Source organism: Microcaecilia unicolor, chromosome 1, assembly GCF_901765095.1.
Source record: "Microcaecilia unicolor chromosome 1, aMicUni1.1, whole genome shotgun sequence".
NCBI classification, from domain to species: Eukaryota; Metazoa; Chordata; class Amphibia; order Gymnophiona; family Siphonopidae; genus Microcaecilia; species Microcaecilia unicolor.
This window is the reverse complement of record NC_044031.1, coordinates 57,587,815-57,612,458: the sequence shown is the minus strand read 5'-3', so window position 1 is coordinate 57,612,458 and position 24,644 is coordinate 57,587,815. Positions and strand designations below refer to the sequence as shown.

Genomic DNA, 24,644 nt, shown 5'->3' with positions numbered 1-24,644 from the left:
AGGAACATGTAAAGGTTTTACATACAAGTATAACATTTAAACAAACCACACCAGTACTCCATGAGATTGTTCAAATAAAGTGGAAATTTATTCAGGCTCTTATAACAAATTAGTATCAACATACAGATGAATTATCTAAACATTGTTTACCTAACTTGGTTCCCTAACATGTCCCTCCACTCAGAGGCATAGCCAGGTTTTGACATCCGGGAGACCAAACCTTTGTAAATTAGGCGCTAGTCAGTGTTGGACGGGCGCCAGTGCTGGTATTTTCGCTTAGGTGCAGTGACTGTGGCCGGCAATGATTAACACAAGCTGCTTCTGCTGCATCCCACCTACAAGGAACCTGGAAGTTACATCAGGAGACAGGAGGTAGCAGAGGTCACAGGACCGGCCAGAGAAGGCAGCCTGTCTTCTTAACTACAAGTAAAATTATTCAAATTGTGACCATCACCTCAGGAACACTCGTTCCACTAGCAGAAACTTTGTTTAAATCAGATGGGGTTTTGTTTGTGTGGTGACTCTACAGGATGTAGAGCCCATTAGTCCTAAGCATTTTTATTTTTGGTGACAAGAGTCACCACAGGCAGCCCTTGCCCTAGAGCCTACTTTCAAATACAGCCAAACAGTTTATGAAATAACACAAACAACACACTAAAGACACTAAAACCTATACAGAAAACGTACCAGACCATATTCACCTATGAAAAGCTAGTACTATAAATATTACACTGGGTCCTAGAGCACCGATATACCTGCACTACAAATATTACATGGCGCCCTAGAACACCAACACATTTACTACTGGTAAAAGAGAACAAGTGAGACTGCTAAAGAGTTCTACACAGAAACTACTTGCTCACAGAATACCACACCTTGGTCACATACCAAATACAGAACAAGGGATCACTTCAGAAATATAAAGATAAAAATTGAATTGGGAACCCCAAGAATTCAAACTAGGCATGTTGCATAACATGGGAGAAATGAAAACACAAATGTATTTTTTCTTGTATTGAAAAGAAAAAAATTACAAAAGACATCTGTGATGCACATTTCCCAAAGCTAACATATTCCACCAAATAAATTCAAAATGAAACACTTTTTTCTACCTTTGTTGTCTGGGTATTTTATTTTTTCAAGCACATTGGTCACAGTTTCTTTTCTGTTTTTCTGTCTGTCTTCTGCTGTCTTTCCAGTGGGTGCGGTCCATTTGTCCTTTATCTTCTTCTATTCCTTCACTATATCTGTCTCTGACACATTTCCTCTTTCTCTGTTTTCTCTCTCTCCCCTCAGAGTTTATCTTCTCACTCTTCAGTCCTCCATCTATATTTTGCTTACCAGTACCTATCAACTTTCCTTCTTCTCCTCTCACCCCTACCTCTTCTGTCTCACTCCTTCCCTAACCTTCTTTTTCACCCACTCCCCATTATACAATTCTACCCTCTGTACTTACCATCCTCCTCTCACTCATCTCTCCTTGAGAACCTTCATAGTCTCTGTCCACATTGTTCCACCATGCCAATATCTCCCCTCCCTCTCCCTTCTTATACCCTTGTAGCCCAGCATCTCCTTGACCCCTCAACCCTTCTGTCTCCTCTACCCCTATGGTCTAGCAGTTCCCTATCCCCTCTATTTGTTCCCTTTACCCCTATGATCCAGCAATTCCCTGTCCCCTTTCTCCCCCTTTCCTCCTCATTGTGCCAGGAGACATGGCTACACAAATTCCCAATGCTATGTGCCTTCCAGGTTGTATAGACAGCACACTGCACACCAGAAGTGAAAGCCTGCTACGTGTACACAATCCAGGAAGGAACCAAGCCATCAGGGTTTGTGTAGCTGCATCTCTCTCGCTCCTCCTCCTCCGGTCTGCCATCTTCCGCTTCACTTCCCGCTTTCCATCTTTATAACACTAGGCTTCCCAAAGCAGGTTACAATAGTTAACATAAAGTTGAATCCATCAGGAAACAGGACATCCTCACTGAAATTTGGCCAACTGTATTATATTGAACAGTGTAGAAAAATTAGCACAAAATAGAGTTTATTAGTACTGTTTCTACCAGCTACAATAATTTTCTAAGCTATTTTAGTGATATTCAATTGTCATTTCATGATATTTATATCTACATATGGGAAGCTTTCAAATAAATTATGTCAAATAAGTTAAACTAAAATAAAAAATATTTTGTCCACCTTTTAAGGCACTGCCTATCCAACTGGAACAGCTTAAACGTTTTAGGATGGACCATGCATAGGCAGTCCCTTACTTATAATAATCAGTTTTTGTTATTGTTTTGGGTCAAAAGGCTAGATAGCCTCACTCATTCTCCTGTTTTGTCTAACCTCATTGTCTTCAGCCCCCCTCCCTGAGTCCAGCACCCTCCCCTCTCTCTCTCTGCTGCCACCATCAATTCCCCTCCCCGAGTTCACCTCAGCCCACACACACAGTCAGCCAGCACAGCGCACCGCGGTCCCTTACCCCACATAGAGTCAAGAAGAGCTCAGCTGAAGCCGAGAGAGACTCCGTGCGAAGCGTCTGAGCGTCGAATAGCTGGGCTTAGAAGTCAATGAAGTCTGCACTGGTGCGCCAGTGCCAAACACCGCACCGACTGGCACTGTGCCCGAGGGGGACGGATGACCCCGCCCTGGGCCTGAGGAGGAAGACTCCTGGGCCTGGCTGTGCCTTTTGCAGTCTTCTGCCCCACAGTGCTGGCTGCTCAAAGTTGGAGTCTGGTCCGTCGTCTGGAAAGATGATGAGGACAGAGGTCAGACAGAGGAACGTCGAGACTCGAGAGCGGATTGTTGTGAGTCGTCCTCCACCAAGGTTAGCTCAGCTGTACTCTGTTCACTAAATCAATCCGAATCGAAGTTCCCAGCGGTGCTGACTGTAGTAGCCTGTATGCGCAGCAGAGGGCAGGCACTGTAGGCATCACTCACTATCTGGCAGCGGCGCATGCATCCTGTTTGTTAGCACCGGACTCCGCATGGGAAGGCAGCAGCAGTGCATGTGCATAGGCGCCTTTATTTGTAGAAATCCATTTGGGGGAGCGACTGCTCCCCCTGCGCCCCACCTAGCTACGCCACTGCCTCCACTCCTTTTGACGTAGCATTTGGCTCTTTATCATCTTGGGCACAAACTGTTAGTCTGTCCTTCACTTAGTCCTTTTGAAGATGCTGTCAAAGCATCACTCATGACTACCGTACACATCAATGTACGTCACAGATTTCCTACCCTGCCCTGTCCAAGGGCAGGCCCCTTTAGTCTTTCATGATTCTTAAGTGGCAGAGTAAAGGCCTTCTACTTGTCTAAACCTGGAGCCAATTAGGCCTGAGCCCTTACATCTACCACTCCCGATAAGGATGAGGTATGATTAACTTATCAAGTGTCCAGTGTACTCAAATGTGTAGAGGATGAAATTTGGGACATTACTACACCACAGGCTGAGATAACGATACCTCCCACAGTCCTCCCATCAAAACCCTATGCTACTTATTTCTATAGCGCTACTAGACATACTGCAGCACTGCACATTTGAACATGAAGAGACAGTCGCTGCTCGACAGAGCTTTCAATCTAATCAGGACAGACAAACAAGACAGATAAGAGAACTACTAAGGTAGAATGATAAAATAGGCCTGGGTACTGAACAAGTGAATAGGGGATACGAGTTAAAAGCAGCATCAAAAAGGTGGGCTTTTAGCCTAGATTTGAAGACGGCCAGAGATGGAGCTTGACGTACTGGCTCAGGAAATCTATTCCAGACATATGGTGCAGCAAGATAAAAGGAACAGAGTCCAGAGTTAGCAATGGAGGAGAAGGGTACAGATAAGAGAGATTTACCTAATGATCAGGGTTTCTGGGGAGGAGTGTAGGGAGAGATAAGAGTGGAGAGGTACTGAGGAACTGCACTTGTAAGTTAACTAAATGGTGTCATTGAAATCCTGTATGGTGCTCTTAAAAATATTCAAACCAAGTTCAGACAAATGTACCCCATCTGAGAGATACAAACTCACACAGGACTCTGTCGGGAGATCATGCGCAATACAAAAAACCATTATGTATCCCATAAACCTGAACATCCGTTTTTTAATTTTCTTTCTTGTCTCAGTAGCTCAAGGTGATTTTACATCTCTCCATACCTGTTAATCTGTTCGTGAGCCCTTGAGCCCAGACCGAGGCCTAGGAAGGATCTTGGCCAAGGCCTAGGGTAGACCAAACAGGTGCTACGCACAACCCCAGCCACCAAGCCCCGCCCACACAGGTCAAACAACTAGCACCACCAAAGAAAAGGAGATAGACCACTCAGGCGGACCTCACGGCCGAACAGGAACCCACTCATACAGAGTCCAAGCTTGTGGGCCTTACGGCCGAGCAGGAACTGAGTCATACACTGGGAAGGGAGAAAGAACAACGAGGGGTCCCCCAAGGGACTGGTGCACAAGCGACGCACACAGCGCTAGCTAGAGACACAAGGGAAAGGGCGACAGACAGAAGCTGCTATAGGAATAAACAATAAACAAGGCTGCCTTGACAAGGATAAGGGAAGCCTCTCAAAGGAATACTCTAGGCCAGTGATGGGCAACCTTTTGAGCTTGGTGTGTCAAAATTCGCCAAAAAACCGAGCATAACTCGGGTGGTGTGTCACTTCGAGAAAAAACCCATAATTTCGCGATATTTATAGTTTAAATAACAAAAATGTATAATTGTAATATATAACTGTATTTAATAAACCAAAACCTATTTATTTAACTTACCTGCTTAGTGACTTCTTTGTTCATCTGTCAGTCGGTTTCTTTTGTTGGTCTTGATATTATTTAACTTGTGTGGGGTGCCGTGAACTAAGATAAGTGAGGGGGAGGGGGAATTCTTTAACTAATCTGCCTATTAGTGACTTTTTTGTTGCTGAATTTCATTGGCTAAATCTTCAATTGAAGGTTGGTATTTTGTACACTTCAAGCCCAAGCAAGCACTACTAACTTCATCTTTCAATCTGTTTCTTTTGTTGGTTTTGATATTATTTAACGCTGAGAATAAGGTTTCACAAAACTACGTAGAGGGAAAAATTGTGAGTAAAGCCATTGCTATATTTTTCAGGGTGCTAAAAGTGTCTGGTAATCGGATCCAGGCACTCCAAATTTCCTGGTAACTCAGATATTCTCTTAATAATTGCATCTTTATTCTGCATATCGTGAAATAGAACTGGTGCACATCTTAGGAGAGTTTCTTTAATAAATTCTCCCTCACTGAGTGCTTTTCCATGCTGAGCTATGGAGTGAGCAATGCTCAAACTTGCAGATGTTAAATTTGTAGAACCTTTTACAAATTTAAGGATGGACTTAGATTGGCTCTTATAAAAGTGTAGCTGCCTGGAAATGTATTCCTTCCTTTCATCCTCACTTTTTTTCAAGAGCTGGGAATGATTAGTTTCAAAATGTCTATTTATATTCCACGTTCTGCTTACTACCGTTTCAGTACATAGAACGCAAAATGATCTGCCATTTTTTTCTATAATGCCATACATCTCGGTCCATGTCTCTTGAAAGGGTCGGCTACTGCTACTACCACTTCCTTTACTAACCTTGGTTTTTTATTTTTTGGGTTCTCCATCAGGGGGGCAGTGACAGAAGATAGAATTATAGATAGCCTGTTAGCCCTGCAGGCAATTAGGGGTTAACTAGCCTAACTGACCACCTTATGTAAATTAAGATGGCTGCCGCTATTTCTAATGGCGGGAAACGGCACCCATAGCACATGCCCTCGCTTCTCCCAGCCTCCCCCTCACCTATCTCAGCAATGATGGTCAATTAGAAATCCACGACACCCCAGAACAGTAGATTGGATGATGGTTGCTGTGGTTATGTGGTAATGGCGATCACAGGGCCCCCAGAGATGCGTCCCCCACGGCATTCCGCTGCTCTCTGCTCCGCCGGCCGGAAGTGAGGTCAAAGATCCCCTAACGGCCATGCAGGAGCCGGGGCAGAGGGAGCAGCAGGGAGGGAACAAGCGGAGGACTCGGAGGGAGCCAATAGGAGCGCACACGGCACCCCCCCAGCGGGTAAACATGCACCGGGGGGGGGGTGATTTCGCCGGGGGGGGGGGGAGGTCGCGCTGCACCTGGGGGGGGGGACGCATCAGCGATCCGCCCCGGGGAACGCCGCTGCTTCTCTGTATGCGGCCACATGCGGCCGCGTGTCACCGAAAATGGCTAAGCGTGTCAGTACTGACACGCGTGTCATAGGTTCGCCATCATGGCTCTAGGCTGTACTGTACAGCACTCAAAGGTAAGGGAAAGCCACCTATAGGAATACACAAGGCTGTGCCACACAGCTCACAAGGGTACAGGGAATCCATACACAGGAATGCATAAGGCTGGCCCCACAACATGCAAGGGTAAAGGGAAGCTAACAGAGCAAATTGCCTTAACATACACAGATCATATAAGGAGCAATGCTCACCATAATCAGAAGACAAACTCAGCAAACAAAGGGAAAAAAAAACAAGCTAAAGGGAAAGGCTGCTTCTGAGACACCAAACTGCAGGAAGCAGTGCTTACACGACAGACAGAGGTAAGGCAAACAAAGGAAAACTTAAACAGGAGCAATACAAGGACAGGGAGGCTGCCAACAGAGGCAGGCAAATACTAAGCCCAGCACATAAAGGGTTACACAGAGGAAAAGGAAACTTAAATAAACAGACAACACTACACCAGTGAAGCAGGGAACAGACTCAGGTGCTGGGAAGTGAAACAAGCTCACGCTGGGAACACCCAGCAATCACAGAACCTACAATCTACAAGGAGAGTAGGCAAATTCCAACAAGCACACAGTGTGCTACAGCACAGACTGAGAGAAAGGGGAGCAGGCTTCAGATGACAGGAATCAAATGCTAAAGCATGGGCTGTAGGGAGAGGTAAGCTTAAATAGATCAGGCTTCTGAAGTCTGCTGCTTCAGATGTCAGCTCAACCCCTGACAGGCCAATCAGACGCAAGTTCCAAACATTCCTCTGCCTGTCTAGCAGAATCATAACAGTACCCTTCTTGTGATGATGTCAGACAAGGCCAAATATGTGATAGGGAACATCCCCAGCAATGTCAAGAAATCCTTTTGCATATTTTGTGCAATGCCAAGAAATACTTTGTGTGGCGGTCAAATTATTGCCCCCAAGGTTAATTATCAGCATCCAAAGAGTGGGGAAGGGTGGCTGAATAGTTTTAAAGACAGTGATTATCAGTAGATGCTGGTCCTACTACTTTGCACAGTGTCCCATCCACTGTATAGCAATACCAGAACTTGAGAGGTCCAAATTAACTCCAAACAATCTGCATAATGATCTTCTGTGAGCCCAGTGAACAAAAGAGTGGTCCTACATAGACAAGTGTAAACATTGTTTTCATTCAAAATCAAATGTAAAACTGTGTCTATATAAACAGGTGATTGGCCAGATGGTAATGGCAGTATTGTTGAAGAAGGCAGTTGTGTTGCTTGTATTGAATAGCAGCAGAATGTTCAGGTTACCAAAATTACCCTGTACTAAGGCTGCATACGGGGCTTATATTTGACTGTCACTGCCCTACTGCCATATTTGTTGTCTGGACATCTTGTTGCTGCCGTAACGACTGCACCAATCTTAAGAGTGTGTGGTAAAATTTGTCATCCAAGCCATTGTGTTTTCAGAGCCAGAGTGAGAACTCCAGCAAACTGAAAACAGGTCAGCAGGGATTTATCCTTGTGTATTAACAAATGTGACAGGCCATGTGGTCTAATGGCGAAGAAGAGAACCAGATTATTTTTATAGGGCAGTCCATGTCTGGCCGAGTCTCCCTTTATGCAGTGCAGTGTTATCATGGCTCCTCTTGATGACTGATCCTTTTCTGATTTGTATATAAATATTCTTATGTGGTTGCCCTCAAAAGATTCTACTTTGGTGTCACGACCAGTATTCTGGCTTGATGCCTTGGATCTACTAACTAATTCACTAATCCGTAGGGCTCCAAAGAATGCTAACGAGAATGTACAGTGAAACAGACAAGTCTCGTGAGTTGAAACAAACAAGCTCCAAAACGCCATACAGCCGTATCAAACATGTGTGAGGAGATGCCTGGTCTCTTGCCTTCTTATGCCATCCTGTCCCCCACCCCATCATAACCTTTGAATAACAAAATTGTGGGTATTGTTCCCAAAGCCAAGCACCTTTGCCAAGAAATTGATTCCTGCCAGAGCACCAATAACAGCAGACCTTGATGTACCATCTCATTTCAAGTCTAAGATTTAATCAATAGAAATAAAACGTGGAAAAGAAAATAAGATGATACCTTTTTTATTGGACATAACAATACATTTTTTGATTAGCTTTCAAAGGTAGCCCTTCTTCGTCAGATCGGAAATATGCAAATGTTGGTAGATAACAGTTTATATAAGTGAAACATCAAAGCATTTCAGTGACAGTCTAACAGGATGAGGGCGGGTTAGTTGAGAGGGAGAGTTAGGTGCAGTGCTTTTTTTGTGCCGGTACGCAACGGTACGGCGTACCGGCACCTTTTTTTGTCATCTACCAACATTTGCTTATTTCCGATCTGAAGAAGGGCTGCCTTCGAAAGCTAATCAAAAAATGTATTATGTCCAATAAAAAAGGTATATTTTCTTTTCCATGTTTTATTTCTATTGATTACCTTTAAAAGTGGACTAACATGGCTACCACATCTCTCTACTCAAGTTTAAGATGAAATGCACAATATTTTGAACTGAGAAAATTCCTTCCTGTACCATGCTATGTTGCTTGCAGTAATGAAGGAAATTCAACATCACAGACATGTATCTTTTCCTGGCATTCACAGCAAGGCAGTTCAAAAGTAAGTCCCAGTCTTCAGTGGGCCAGATGGATAGAGATATAGATATCGTGATGGGAGACCCTCTGGGGACCACCCCAAAGACACAAGATTCTCCCTGCAGTGCTTGTCCTATTGATCAGTGCTGAGACTCCGGGGGCCCCATCTCAAGGGCCAAGCACCGCGGGAGAACTGGGTGGCTTCTGAGACACCTGGTGTTTTCAGGTGGTCCCCGGAGGGTCTTTCAGACCCCCAGTCCTCCTTGGATGTGAATTCTGCAGTCCCACATGACGCACCTTTTCTGACGAGAGGAGCTCTCATATCTTATTGACACAGTTACAGAGGCCCTTGCTTTTTCCAGAGCTCCTGTTGCTGACCCCTCCGAAGAGTTCCTCTGTTGGAAGTATTGGAAAGGCCCCTGAAACATATCCTGCTCCACAATGCCCTCCCACACATATTGTTAGCAGAGTAGGAGTCCTTGAATGGGGCTCTCAGGAGGACCAGGGCCCTGGATCACCTTTATTTTTTCACCCCTGAGGAGGTGGAAAGGTACTGGATGGAACCCTAAGGTGGATGCACTGGTCAGAGCAGTGACAAAACCACCATTCCTATGCAAGGGTGTTTGTCCCTCCTAAAGCTTCACGAGAAGTGCACGGAACAGCAGTTTAGGCTGGGGTTCATGTTTGGGGGTGTCTGGTGTCCAAGCCACCATCTGTGAAGGCTACAATAGGTAGGCTGTGCTGCAGTGGTTGCATCAGATACCGGAGTCCCCGGAGGGATCTCACCTGGAGTCAGGCACAGCCTTCCTGGTGGACATCCTTTACAACTCGGTGCATCTTTCTTTCCAGTTGGTGCTGCCTCTGTGATTGGCTGCCACTGGGTTTGGTTGTGCTATAGGTCCGCAGACATGGCCTTCAAAAAGCCCTCTGATGGGGGCCCTCTAGGGTTCGAATCATAATTACCTGATGCTAGGGTCCACCTTGGGAGCGAGGGCTCAAGAAAAAGATCTGGGTGTCGTCGTAGATAATACGTTGAAATCTTCTGCTGTGTGGCGGCAGTTGCCAAAAAAAGCAAACAGGATGCTAGGAATTATTAGGAAAGAGACGGTCAATAAGACCGAAAATACTATAATGCCTTAGTATTTTTCCATGGTGCGTTCGTACCTTGAGTATTGCATTCAGTTCTGGTCACCGTATTTCAAAAAAGCGGAATTAGAAAAAAGGTTCAAAGAAGAGCAACCAAAATGATAAAGGGGATGGAACTCCTCTTGTATGAGGAAAAGCTAAAGAGGTTAGGGCTCTTCAGCTTGGAAAAGAGACGGATGAGGGGAGATATGATTGAGGTCTACAAAATCCTGAGTGGTGTAGAAGTAAATCGATTTTTTTTACTTGTTCGAAAAGTACAGTGACTAGGGGACACTCGAAGTTACATGGAAGTACTTTTAAAACAAATAGAAGGAAATATTTTTTCAGTCAACGAATAGTTAAGCTCTGGAACTCTTTCCCAGAGGATGTGGTAACAGCAGTTAGCATATCTGGGTTTAAAAAAGGTTTGGACAATTTCCTGGAGGAAAAGTCCACAGTCTTCTATTGAGACAGACATGGGAAGCAACTGCTTGCCCTGAGATTTGTAGCTTTATAGATTTGGGTTTCTGCCAGGTAGTTGTGACCTGGTTTGGCCACTGTTTGGAAAACAGGATACTGGGCTAGATGGACAACTGGTCTGACCCAGTATGGCTATTCTTATGTTCTTGTGACCTGATGACTACACACTCCAGTACCAAGGTAGAGCATTTCTTCAGCCATGGGAGGAAGGCATACTAGCAGGGGATAGATGCCTAGGTCCAGCAGTAGCTGGTAGAGGAGCCCCTATATATTTTCCTTCCATGGCCTCTGATAGGCCACCTGTTGCACAGGATTGCATCTAGTCCTTCTGGTTGTTTTGTGGTATGTGGATCAGGTATGGCTGTTGGTGACTAAACCGCTTCCACTACCCAAGGATCACTGTCTTCTATGTCAAGATCTGGTAAAAATGGAAGATCTGGATCCCTTCTGGCTTACAGTTTGACCCATGAAAGGAGGTGTTTAGTGAAGCAGGGTTTCTCATCCACCATGGTCTCTACCTTTCTTAGGTCCTGGAAGCCTTTCATGTCCCTGGCTTATGTACAAGTCTGAAAGGTTTTTGAGGATTGGTGATCCAGGGGGGCACAGATCCTCAGCATTTTCTGGGTTTCTTGTAGCAGGGCTTGGTGCTCAGCCTCTTAAAAGGTCCAGGTGGCTGTCCTCTCCAGGTTTTGGGCCAAGGTGAGGGTCCTTCCCTTGGCAGCATGGATGGTGCATTTGCACCCTCCAGTGCGTCCCTTCTTTCCCTCGTGGGACCTGAATCTGGCTCCCCATGCTCTCTCTGGGGGCTCGTTTTGAGCCTTTTCAGTCAGCCTCCATTAAGGATCTCACACTCAAGATGGTTTTCCATACTGCAGTTACCTCAGCTTGAAGGGTCTCGAAGCTTGCAGGTTCTGTCCTGTCAGGACTGTACCTCTCCTTTTTCTACCATTCCTTCCTTTCTTCCCAAGGTGATTTGTCTGTTTCATGTGAACCAGGAGGTCTTTTTTCCCTCCTTTGTTGAAGGGGGCTCCAATCCTTTGGCTTGAAGACTACGCAAGATGGATGTTTGGCGGACCTTGCTACATTACTTGGAGGAGATGAATGACTTTTGTTTCTTTGATCTTTGTCCTATCTTATGGCCCTCAGAATGGCCAGGCTTCAACCAAGGCCTCGATTGTGAGGTGGGTCAAGACCACTGTTGAGACTGCCTACATTTGTAAGACTTCTCAGGTGCCTCCAGAGCTGAGAATTCACTTGCCACAGGCACAGGTGGAGGCCTGGGCAGTTGCCCTGGAGGAAGTTTGTAGGGCAGTGGCATGGTCATTGCTCCATTTGTTTGTGAAGTGTTACAGGCTGGATGTGCTAGCCAGAGCCTGCTTGGACTTTGGCAGGGTAGTTATTAGGGGGCCTCTGTCTTCCCACACTCAGTGGTTCTGCTTGGGTACATCTCACTTGTTCAGAATGGTACAGCCAGACACAAGCAAGATGAAATTGTCTGTCTTGATGATTTCCTTTCCTTTAGTCAGACGTACATTCTAAAACCCGCCCTTGGAAAACTAAGGACCAGGGCTCATGCTCTTTCTCTTACAGTTTAAAAAAAAATCAAGAGACATTCTTGCGTATGCAGGATAGCAAGTTCACAGATGTGGTGTTATACTTACATAATGATCATTGCAGCTGCAGTGGTTGATAGGGCACAGGTGTGCATTACAAAGAGACCATCTGCTTTCATACTAGAGTTTTCCACTGAGCACCAGCAGATTATACCGGTGAGTTCACTGGAAAAGATCAGTTTTCTCTATCTCTGTATGCTGGTATGAGGGGATAACACTCACTTTTTCAGAACACTACGGCTGACTAAAGGAAAGCAAATTATTAGCTAAGACAATTTCACCATGAGGTTGTTGATGTGATGGGGACTTAGCCAAGCAGTAGCACCTACCAGGGCTTGGGGTAAAGGGAGAGGGGGTTGATGCCCCTGATGAGGAGGCACAATGTTGTCCATACAGGTACTGCAGTTCTTCAGCAAATGCTGCACTGCATTCACACTATGCTGGTTGACTTATCTCTGCATCTCAGTAATGAGGTCTGCTATGTCTGCAGGGGTTAGATACTGCCATGGAATATCTAGTGCGCCTCCATGAAGGTGCAGCATATTCTGCCGCTGGTGATCTCACTGCTGAAGTCTCTAACTTCCTTTTTGCTGTTTCTTTCCTTTTATCCATGCCAGACTTGTTACTGTGAAGGTATGTCTGATAAAGTAGCAAGGATTATTAACACATGCTTCAATACAGCAACATAGAATCATTAAAGGAGTAGTCAGTGTTCCCATTCTGAGGATCCTCGAGGACCTGCAACATCCAATCAGGGTTGGGGATAGTAAACTGTGGGTGGGGAGAATAAGTTTCTACCTGAGGCAGTGTAGAGTCAAGTGATATGGCCAGGTTCACAAGTAGCGTGGTGAGATTTGAATGAGCCTACCCTGGTTCTCAGCCTGTTGCTCTAACCATGTGCCATTAGAACTTCTAGATAATATAACAAAAGGTTTCAGGTTTATTAAAATTTGATATACTGCCCTAAAACTGAGGTCTTCAGGGTGGTTTACATAATAAATATAAAAGAAGTTAAAATTAAAAAATAGTGAATAGACAAAATGAGAGTAAGCAGAAATAGGTTGAAAAAGAGGAAAAAAGGTAGGAATTCCATTTGGTAGGACAGAGAAAAGCAGTTTTAAATTAACAGCAAATAGTACCAGGACCCTCGAGAGCAGCCAGACCATTAAGTCATCTTCGAACTTCTGTACCTTCTTTAACTTCAGCCCCGCCCAATTGGAGGTGCACACAGAAATAGAGAAACAAGCTCAGTACTACCAATTATTTTTCCCCACACCCAGGACATTCAGATACTAGTTGCTATCCATTTGTATCTCCTCGTCATCCCCCCCCCCCCCCCCCCCCCCCGAAAACCATCCAGAGAACAGTAGGTTCCTCACGATCACAGGAGCCACTATGGAGATTACTGAAGCTTACCTTACAGGCACATGCCTAGGGGTTATTCCATTTCAAGTGGTCTGATTTCAGAGAAGTGCCCTGCTCGACCATCACAGATTTCGATGAAATTTTCTGTGAACATTCATACATGTCCCCAATGAACATTGGTAAAGTTTTACGTTCGCCGATGCAATACTCGCTGAGATATAGTAATCTGTTTGGCCCTATACTGCAGCCTTCTATGGTATGACTCCGAGATTTCGGCAACTTTGAGACACTGCCGCAATTTTTTTTGGACCAAGTTTCCTCCAAGTTTTCTTCATGGAAATCGCTCATGAAGATTTTTTTTAATTATTTTGTTTAATAGAGCGCAAAAAGTTGTACAAGATGGCCAAGTTTTGTTTCTCTCAACAAAATATTGCCGGAGATACAGTGTCTCAAAGTTGCAGAAATCTTGGAGTCATACCATAGAAGGCTGCAGTATGGGGTCAAACAGATTACTATATCTCAGCAAGTATTGCATCGGCGAACGTAAAACTTTACCAATGTTCATTGGGGACATGTATGAATGTTAACAGAAAATTTCATCGAAATCCGTGATGGTCGCGCAGGGACCACCAGACCACTTGACATGGAATGACCCCTAGGTGCCTTGGGTCCTTCATGCAGGAGAAGGCTAAATAGGTCCCCTGAGCTGCACAACCAGATGGATCCATAAAAAAACGGCCAAACCTCTGACCCTCAATAAGGAGGCAGACTCAAGAAAAAAGGTGACTGCATAGCTGGGCTGTGTTACCAGAGCCCCAGAAGCCTGCAGACAAGGCTGTTTATCCCTACATTTCATATCATATGTTTGGATACTATTAGAACAAGAATTTTTACTGTAACGGGCTCCTTTCTTTGCTTGGAACCCTCATTTGAAAAATGTAAGGAACACAAAAGCATTTCTTTTCAGAGACTCCTATGGTATATAACTTTACCATAACTTAGTGGTCCTGACCCATTTCTCTTGCTTTCTTTGATGAACGGGGGATTTGGGCTGTCGTGTTACTGTACTATCTGCATCTGTTTCTCTTTGCCTCATTTATCTTTTTAAGATGGAATTTCCTTTCCCTTTCTGTTTATGTATAAATTGTAAATCGCTTAGAAAGCCTACTGAATGAGCAGTATATCAAACTCTGATTAAACTTGGCTTGTTCTTTTTCTTACTCTTGCTTGATAATGCAATGGTACTAATGTATTTTTGAAATTACATCATCATGCATAGGCAATTATAATGTCTATGGGAGAAACATTCTAGATCTTGAACTATGTGATAATGTTTTGTATTACTTCGGAAATATATTTTGCTAAATGGATGAGCCTCATTAAACATAAGCCAGTCATAAATATCCTTCATACTTGAAACTTAAAAGATCCTCTGTTAGATTGTCACACTCTGTTGTGAGCTTTCCTTATACATAGCTCTGAAACAGTCTTGATCTTGTTGCTTGGAGACAGTAACTTGAGCTGAACAGCCTTGTTGGTATGCTTACATTTTACGTGTGCTTTGTGAGCGGTCAAAGATGATGGCTTCCCTTAAGGCCTATGCAGTGCTCAGAACGTGGATACATCTTGGCCTTGGAAACCTTCAATGCCATGCTAGTGTAATGTTGTTACCAAGTTACACTAGTATTGTATTCTATAATGAAATGTACAGTAGGTGCCTAGATTCCGTTATAGAATGTACCCAGTTATAGAATTGCTTCTTTTGTGCTATTGTCTTAGGGATTATTTTGCCTTTTTTGTTGTTTTTCCTTTTGCAGATCAAGAAGCTATAGAAGTCGTCGAAACAGAAGAGTGTACAGTAGAGAATGGACAAGAAGTAGGAGCAGCTCTTATCATACCTACAGACGCCATAGGTGAGTTTCTCTCATTGAAGTACAGAAAACTGAACCATGTACCTATAAGAAAATCTAATTGATATATATCCTATATAATATTACACACCTCCAACGTTTTAACCTGCCTGGGACCGTGGCTCCCTCCGAGGTGGTCTGCTAGGCAGGCTAGCTGATTCCAAGGGAAGGGGAGGAGTAGGACTCCTCCCCCTGCCTGGGAATCAGCTGACAGTGTGCCGCTCCCTGCCACTTCGGAGCACGTGGCAGGGAGCGGGGCAACACAGACACCCCCCCTCGCCGCATCACCTAACCACCCCTCCCCACCCGACGAACATCAACACCCCGGCCAGGCAGGGGGAGGAGTAGGGAAACACGCGAAGCCGCTCCTCCTCTCCCCTGTGACGTTGCTGCGCTCCTCCAGGGTCTTCCTCCAGGGGAAGTGACGTGCAGGGGAGAGGATGAGCGGCTTTAGAGATGACAGCCAATGCCAGCTGGCTGTCTACGGAGCACTGTTTGAGGTTTGAAATGTTTTTTTTTGCTTTTTTCTTTATGTCCAGGCCGCTTCTGCTCAACAGGAGAAGCAGCAGCGGCCGGACAGCGTTAGTATTGGCGGCTGCAGGTGGCGAGGGGGTTTATGTGCCCAAGGAGGGGGGGGGTAGGGGCTTGGGTGATGCGGCGGGGGGGGTCTGGAACTCAAGAGGGAGGGGGGATTACCTTGCTAGCGCCCGTTTCATCTGTTTCGGAAACGGGCCTTTTTTTACTAGTTTTATATATAATTATGTAGAAAAACTTAGAACTTAAATAGACGAATCAATAAATTACTAGAAAAATAGAGAAGTATCAAAATGTAATAACTATGAACATAAAAGGGAGCTTGTTGTACTAGGAACAGTTCCAAAAAAGTAACTAGTGGAATACTCCCAAGGATCTGTGCTATGACCAGTGCTTTTTAATATATTCATACATGATCTGGAAAAAGGAGTGGTGAATGAGGTGGCTAAATCTACAGATGACGCAAAATTATTAAAAGTTGTAGGATTGTGGAAGATTGAAAGTTAAACTTAGAGAGGTGTCATACCGTTAAACAGAATTTGTGGACAAATGTAAAGTGATGCATATTGGGGAAAATAGTTCTAACACTATGTGATACTAGGTTCCATATTTGGAGTCACCATCAAGGTAAAGGATCTTGGAGTCATTATGGACAATATTTTGAAATTCTCAGCTCGATGTGGCAGCAGTCAAAAAAATCAAATATAATGCTAAGAATTATTCAGAAAGGGAAGAAGAATATAATGGAGATTATTATGATGTCTCTGTTAGATGTCACTGGAATAGTTTGATTTGTTTTGGTCTTTCTTGGAAAATCATACTTTCTTTGTGAAGACATCTTCTTCTCATCCACTTTCTGGTGGCATCCCACAAGGATCTATTCTTTCCCAACTTTTATTTGACATACTTATCAGCCCCTTAACAGCTCTTATTCAGGAATTTGTTGTCATTATTTGTTTTTTATGCATCTCCTACTTCTCCAGATGTTTTTCCTCTGCGAGGTTGTCCGGTTTCAGTTGTCCATTGGTTACAGGACATTTATCTTGTTTAGAATCTGTAAAGACTAATATTTCTTGGGTCACTGGTGGTTTACCTCAACCTTCATTGATTCCAGTACTTTTGGATAGTCATATTATGCCAGTTTTATCATTTAAATATTTGGATGTACTGATTGATTCTGAATTTGTCTTTTGGCAACATATTTCTGATGTCAAAGCAGGTTTTTATGCTTTGTCAGTTGCATGCCGTAAGGAGCTATTTTAGTGGGGATGCCATACATGCATATGTATTTTCTAGACTGGACTACTGCAGTGTTGTCTGTGGGGGTATCCCAGAACATCGTTTAAAACACATTCAGACATTGCAGAATATGGCGGCTTATTTTTTGTTCTGCCTCCAAAGGTTTGATCATGTTCGTCCATTATTAATCCACCTACATTAACTACCTATTATGTTTAGTTAGCTCTAAAAAATCAAAAGCAATATTTTATATTGCAATTTTTGGACAATCTCTTAGCTACTTAGTCTCTTTGGTATTCCCTTACACCCCATCATGTGTCTTACGTTCTCTTGGCAATCACCATTTGGTTCTTTCTTCTCCATCAGCAGCATAGCATGAACAGACTTGCAAGAGTGCCTTTTATTTTTTTGCACCATACTTATGGAATAACCTCCCAAAGCCTTTAAGAAAGGAGAAATCTTTTAAAAACTCATCTTTTTGGATTGACTTACCTAGTTTAGGAGCAGGGATGCAGTTGGCAGTTAGGAGTACCTATTTCTGTACCTATATATATATGCTTGGGGTGGTTTTTTTTTTTTTTTTTGGGGGGGGGGGGGGGGGGGTTAATGCTTGAGGTCTTTCCTTTTGAATATTGTAGTTCCTTTTTCTATTTGATATTTGCTTTGTAAACCACTTTGATTTGCATTGTAGTAATAGCAGTGTATCAAGAATAAAGTAACAATTTCTCTTAAATTTACTATTATTAGCTTAATTGTATTCCCCTCTACTTGTACTTTTGGAAAGAGTAAAAATGTGATTCACATCTCTACCTGTTCCACTCCACTCAGGATTTTATAGACTTATGTCTTATTTCCCTTCAGCTATCTGTTCTCCAAATGGAAGAGCCCTAGCCTCTGTAGCCTTGTCCCATCCCTTTTATCATTTTCACACTGTTCCCTGTACCTTTCCTAATTCCTCTATATTGTTTTTTATGATGGGGTGATCAAAATTGCACATAATATTCAAGGTATTGTCAAACCATGGAGCGATACAAGGGCATTTATAATCCTAATTTTGTTCTCCATTCCTTCCTAATAATTCCTAACATTCTATTTGCTGCACACTGAGCAGAGGGTTTCAATGTATAATCAATGATGACACCTAAATCCTTTTCCTGCATGGTGACTCCTAATGTAGAACCTTACATCTAGTAGCTATAGTTTGGGTTCCTCTTCTCTATATGCATACTTTGCACTTGCTTACATTAAATGTTATCTGCCAATTGGATGCGCAGTCTCAAAAAATATATATGTAAGCAGTGGCGTGCTGGAGCCGGCTTGCACCGTCTCCCAAGAGCCGGTTGTTAATATTTTATGAATTTTGTGAGCCGGTTGTTCAGCACTCCAGAGCAGCTCCCATGGCAAGAAGAAGAGGGAGGAAGTCAGGGAGGAACTAGACCCGACCGTTTATGTGAACCATGAGCTCGCAATTCACATAAACAATCGCATCTCAGTTGGCACAGGAGTATGCAGGCGATGCAGCACAAATCAATTTACATGTGCCTGCCCTGGTGTGGCGGTCCATAGCAATGAAAGGGAGGAAGGAGGAACTTGAGAGAGCCAGAGAACCGAAGCCAAGGCAACACGGGAGGGAGGGAGGACACCCCCACCCTGCGCTGTCTCAACTTCAGTTATCTGGCTTCCTCCTGCAGTAGCCTCTGCCCCTGGCCAAGTTTTCTCAGTCAAGGAAGCATTTCTGAAAGAGAGGGGGCAATAAAAAAAGTCTCAGGGAAAAGCTGCAGCTCTAGGGGGGACCTGAACTGACAGTAGCTCCTGCTCTCCACAGGAAGGAAGAGAGAATTTCAATGATCTGCCCAGGGCCAGGGGGAGCGGAGACTCTGGCTGCCACAGGAAGGGGCGATAGCTCTGCCTCCCTCCCTCCCTCCCCTCTCTTCTGCTTCTCACAAGCTTTCCCGAATCCCCAGAGTTTAAGGTGCTGCTGTTTCTACTTCAAGATTTGTTTTCTATCTCTCCATCTCCCGGGTCTCCCAAAGAATGAAATTAATTCTAGGCTTACTAACAAGTGTACTCGTTTTACTTGAAGGCTGCAGGGGATTTCGATGAAACTTGCTGCCTCCATAGGACACAGTGTGTGTCCTTGCTAATGCTTGCCAATGCCAGGGAGTCTCGGGAGGGGAGAGAAGTAAACCGTTTCAAAACCTGGGGTGGGGATGGTAAGTATCCCCCCCTCCCAGTATGTGCCATGAATAGGGCAGATTGAAGGGTTGAAAGGTGGGGACATTAGACTAGGATTCACCAGTTCTCTCTGACCTGTAGTCTGTCTGGTTAGTTGTCCAGTGCGGCTTACATAGTAAAAGAAAGCATCTTACATGGTAAAGAATACAGTAAAAACAAGGAAATATAGGAACAGTATTATAAATTGTGATGATCATAACTACTTACATTATGAAAGGCATTACAAAGGACGTGAAAAAAACGTAATGAACTAGAATAGGGAAGGTAGACAAGGATATGATAGGTGAAAGGGAAGAAGAATGGGAGGGAAATGGTAAAGAATGGAGGGAAGAAGTTGAGGGATTGAGTATAATACTGGTGCTTCACCACTGAAAAGGAGACAACTTAAGTGACAGAGATAAGCCAAGCTATGCAAAAAGAAAGATTTCTGAAGCACAAAGTTTAATTGGAAACCAAATTGCTGCTGCTGTGGGGATCAATGCGCTGACATTATAGCCTGCTATGGTCACATCCCATTCATAGGAATCATTGAACCACGTCTCTCTAATAGCAACAATATCCAAGATTTTTTCAAACATCAGGAATTCAAACGTGTGGGATATACCCAAAGGAATCCTGTTTAGAAGGAATGGTTCCGTGGAATCTTAGCAGAGATTGGGTGGCGACGCCGGTAACTGGAAACAAAACGGGAGCTGGGCAGACTTCTACGGTCTACGTCCTGATCGTGACTGAATAGATAGGGATGGGCTGGAGTGTAAATTTTAAGGGGCTTTGATGTTAGCTTCAGAACTTAGTACAAGAACAGTACTGGGCAGACTTCTACGGTCTGTGCGCTGAGACAGAGAAGGACAAATCAAACTCGGGTATACATATAAAGTATCACATACCATGTAAAATGAGTTTATCTTGTTGGGCAGACTGGATGGACCATACAGGTCTTCATCTGCCGTCATTTACTATGTTATATTGTTAATTCGTGCTGGGAGCAATGAGTCGTCGAGTGGGTCTCCACCTGTCTCGAGGCCTCCTGTTATGCAGCCCCCCCCCCCCCCCCCCCCCCCCCCCGGGACCGACCTTTGTCGGATCCGGCCTCAAGGAGACTTGAGGATTCCACATCTTCATTGGTACCAAGGAGTCTCGATGACGGGCGTCGAGCAAAGGCGAAGAAGCACCGTCGTCGTTCTCCTTCGACACATGGTACCTGGAGCTCCGGGGCGTTGAGAGAGTCAGCACCCGAGAAGCATCGGCGCCAAGAGGATCGCTCCCCCTCAACTCAGGAGGTGCCGATGCGTCGGTCTCCTAGCAGCTTGGTACCTGCTCCTGAGCCTCCACAGATTCTGACACCGCCTCTTCCACCAATCCCGCAGCCTTCTCCGATGGTGGCTCTCGAAGAGCGCATCCAGGCCTTGTTTCCAGAACTTCTGCTACATCAGTCAGCTTCGGTGTTGGGGGTGCTTGTGCCTCCTGTACTGTCTGCTGCAGCGGTGTCTGGCCCTTCTCCTGCGGTGAGGTCCCCAACCGTGGTGCCACCTGTGGCATCTGCATCGGCTGCTACCCAGGTCGACTCCCCTTCAACATCAGTGGAGGGAGCTTCGCTGCAGTCCAGGCGTTAGCCCCTCGACATCGCCATCGAGGACATTGTTTCTCTGCATCGAGGCAGGTTCAGTGTCGTTGTACTTTAACAGAGGTGTTATCTGATACTGAGCAGGAGCGTTCGTGGGAGTCACAGGAAGATCCCAGGTACTTTTCTTCTGTTGAGTCCTATGGGATTCCCTCTGAACCTTCCCCTCCACCAGAGAGGAGACTATCTCCACCGGAGAGTCTTTCCTTTTCCTCTTTTGTCTGGGAAATGGTTACGGCTATTCCCTTCACTGTGGAGGTTGAGGTTGAGCCCAGGACTGAGATGCTCAAAGTCCTGGACTATTGTTCTCCACCTAAAGAGGCTGTGACAGTCCCTTTGCTTAAGATACTGAAGGAAGTCCTTATGCGAAACTGGTCAGCCCCTCTGTCTGGCCCTGTGGTCCCGAAGAAAGCTGAATCCCAATATCAGATCCACAGTGAACCTGGATTGATGAGGTTTCAGTTACCCCACAATTCTATGGTGGAGGATTCTGCCCTCAAGAGAGCCAGGAGTACTAGAGACTATACTTCGGCGCCCCCAGGCAGAAAAGCTAGGACTCTCTATTCTTTTGGGAGGAAGACGTTTCAGGCCACTATGTTTGCTGCCAAGATTCAATCATACCAGCTCTTCACGAGTGTTCACTTGCGGGACTCGATAAGGCAACTGTCTAGCTTGGTTGATGCACTCCCTCCGGAGCAAGCCAAGCTTTTTCGCCAGGTAGGCAGCAGAAGGCGTGTCAAAAATTCCTAGGCAGGGCTACGTTAGACACTTTTGATGTAGCATCCAGGAAGGCTGCTCAAGGTATAGTGATGCGTAGACTCTCGTGGCTGCGTGTCTCTGACCTGGATCATTCTGTCCAGCAGCGAATGGCAGATGTTCTTTGCTGGGGGGACAACCTTTTTGGTGAAAAAGTAGAGGATCTTGTTGATCAGATCAAGAAGCATAATGATTCTATGGATTCTCTCTCCCACCGGGCGTCTTCTGCTACTACCTCCTCATCTAGGAGGTATTTTGGGGGGGAGGAAGAGTGTTCCCTATTCCTATCCTAGGCATAGGTACACTCCTGCTTCTCGGCAGCCTGCCCAGGCTCAGCCCCAGCGCGCTCATTCTCGTCAACAGCGTGCATCTAAGGCCCATACTGCTCCCCAGCAAAAGCAAGGGACGGGCTTTTGACTGTCTCCATTTAAGCATAGCCTCAATAAAAGTGTCCGTACCGGATGACTTGCCGGTAGGGGGGAGGTTGATTTTTTTTTCACCAAAGGTGGCCTCTCATAACCTCCGACCGGTGGGTTCTTGAAATATTCTGGTTAGGATGCACCCTCAATCTGGAATCCAAACCTCCAAATTGCCCACCAGGAGCTCATTCTTAAAGTACAAGCAGGTACTTGCAGAGGAACTCTCCGCCTTTCTATAGCCCAATGCGGTTGAACCCGTTCTACCAGGGGAAGAAGGGCTGGGATTCTATTCCAGGTACTTCCTTGTGCAAAAGAAAACGGAGGATGCGTCCCATCCTAGACCTAAGGGCCTTGAACAAATTTCTAGTCCGAGAAAAGTTCAGGATGGTTTCCTTGGGCACCCTGGGTTTCCCATGATTCAGGAAAATGATTGGCTATATTGTCTGGACTTAAAGGATGCTTACACACACATCTCGATACTTCCAGCTCACTGGAGGTATCTTCGATATCGGCTAGGGACACAGCACTTTCAGTACCGTGTACTGCCTTTTGGCCTCACGTCTGCGCCCAGGGTGTTCACAAAGTGCCTGGCGGTAGTTGCAGGGTAGCTACGCAGACTGGGGAGTACATGTGTTCCCTTATCTCGACGATTGGCTGGTGAAGAGCACGTTGGAAGCAGGTGCTCTGCAATCTATGCAAATGACTATTCAGGTGCTAGAGCTACTGGGGTTCGTGATAAATTATTCCAAGTCTCATCTCACCCCAGTTCAAAAATTGGAATTTATTGGAGCTCTGTTCATCATAAAGAGAGCTCGTGCTTATCTTCCCGAGGCAAGGGCAGACATCCTCCTGTCCCTAGTGTCCATAGTGCGAGCGTCTCAACAGATCATGAGTCGGCAGATATTGAGACTCCTGGGGCACATGGCCTCCACAGTTCATGTTACTCCCATGGCACGTCTACACATGAGACCAGCTCAATGAAACCTAACTTCCCAGTGGTATCAAGCTGCGGGGGATCTAGAGGATGTGATCCAACTGTCGACTGACTTTCGAAATTCCCGTCAGTGGTGGACGATTCGATCCAATTTGACCTTGGGATGCCCATTCCAAATTCCACAGCCACAAAAAGTGCTGACAACAGATGCATCCCTCCTGGGGTGAGGAGCTCATGTAGGTGGACTTCACACTCAAGGAGCTTGGTCCTTTCAGGAAAAAGGTCTTTAAATAATCCTCCTGGAATTGTGAGCGATCTGGAACGCTCTAAAGGCTTTCAGAGATCGGCTGTCCAACTAAATCATTTTAATTCAGACAGACAATCAGGTTGCCATGTATTACATCAACAAGCAGGGGGGCACCGAATCTCGCCCTCTGTGTCAGGAAGCCATCCAGAAGTGGCTTTGGGCACACTGTCATGGCATGTTTCTCTAAGTTACTTCTCTGGCAGGCGTAAACAACAGTCTGGCCGACAGGTTGAGCAGGATAATGCAACCTCACAAGTGGTCACTGAACATGGGCGTAGTCCGCAAGATCTTCTGAGCGTGGGGCACACCCTCGGTGGATCTTTTTGCCACTCAGATCAATCACAAGGTTCCTCAGTTCTGTTCAGGCTTCAGGCCCACAACAGACTAGCGTCAGATGCCTTTCTCCTGCATTGGGGGACAGGCCTTCTGTATGCAGATCCTCCCATACCTCTGGTGGGGAAGACTTTGCTGAAACTCAAGCAAGACTGTGGAACCATGATCCTGATTGGACCCTTCTGGCCGTGTCAGATTTGTTTCCCTCTTCTTCAGGAGTTGTCCTCCGAGGAACCATGGAGATTGGAATGTTTTCCAACCCTCATCATCCAGAACGAGGGGTCGCTTCTACATCCCAACCTCCAGTCTTAGGCTCTCACGGCCTGGATGTTTAGAGCTTAGAATTCACCTCCTTGGGTCTTTCAGAGGGTGTCTCACGAGTCTTGCTTACTTTCAGAAAAGATTCCACCAAGAGGTGTTACTTTTTCAAAAGGAGGAGGTTTGCCGTCTGGTGTGACAGCAAGGCCCTGGGCCTAGATCTACTACTTAACATTTATAAAGCGCTACCAGGGTTACGCAGGGCTGTACAGTTTAACACAGAGGACAGTCCCTGCTCGAAGGAGCTTACAATCTAAAGGACAAAAAAGTGCAGTCAATCAAATTGGGGCAGTCTAGATTTCCTGAATAGATGAATAATGGTTAGGTGCCGAAAGCGACATTGAAGAGGTGGGCTTTGAGCAAGGATTTGAAAATGGGCAGGGAGGGGGCTTGGCATATGGACTCAGGGAGTTTATTCCAAGCATAGGGTGAGGCGAGGCAGAAAGGGCGGAGCCTGGAGTTGGTGATGGAGAAGGGTATTGAGAGGAGGGATTTGTCCTGTGAGCGGAGGTTACGGGTAGGAGCGTAAGGGGTAATGAGGGGCTGCAGATTGAGTGCATTTGTAGGTTAATAAGAGAAGCTTGAATTGTATGCGGTACCTGATCGGAAGCCAGAGAAGTGACTTGAGGA

At 45.3% G+C, this 24,644-nt stretch overlaps 1 protein-coding gene across 5 annotated transcripts in view; it reads left to right on the top strand.

Annotated features, from left to right (window-relative positions):
* The window catches only part of NKTR (natural killer cell triggering receptor), a 364,002-nt gene that overhangs the window by 269,337 nt on the left and 70,021 nt on the right, over positions 1 to 24,644 (top strand). For all 5 annotated transcript variants that reach the window (XM_030197676.1, XM_030197654.1, XM_030197662.1 and 2 more), the window contains one exon: positions 15,226 to 15,321. In XM_030197676.1, coding sequence (XP_030053536.1) covers positions 15,226 to 15,321 — 96 coding nt within the window. The remainder of the gene's footprint in view (positions 1 to 15,225; positions 15,322 to 24,644) is intronic.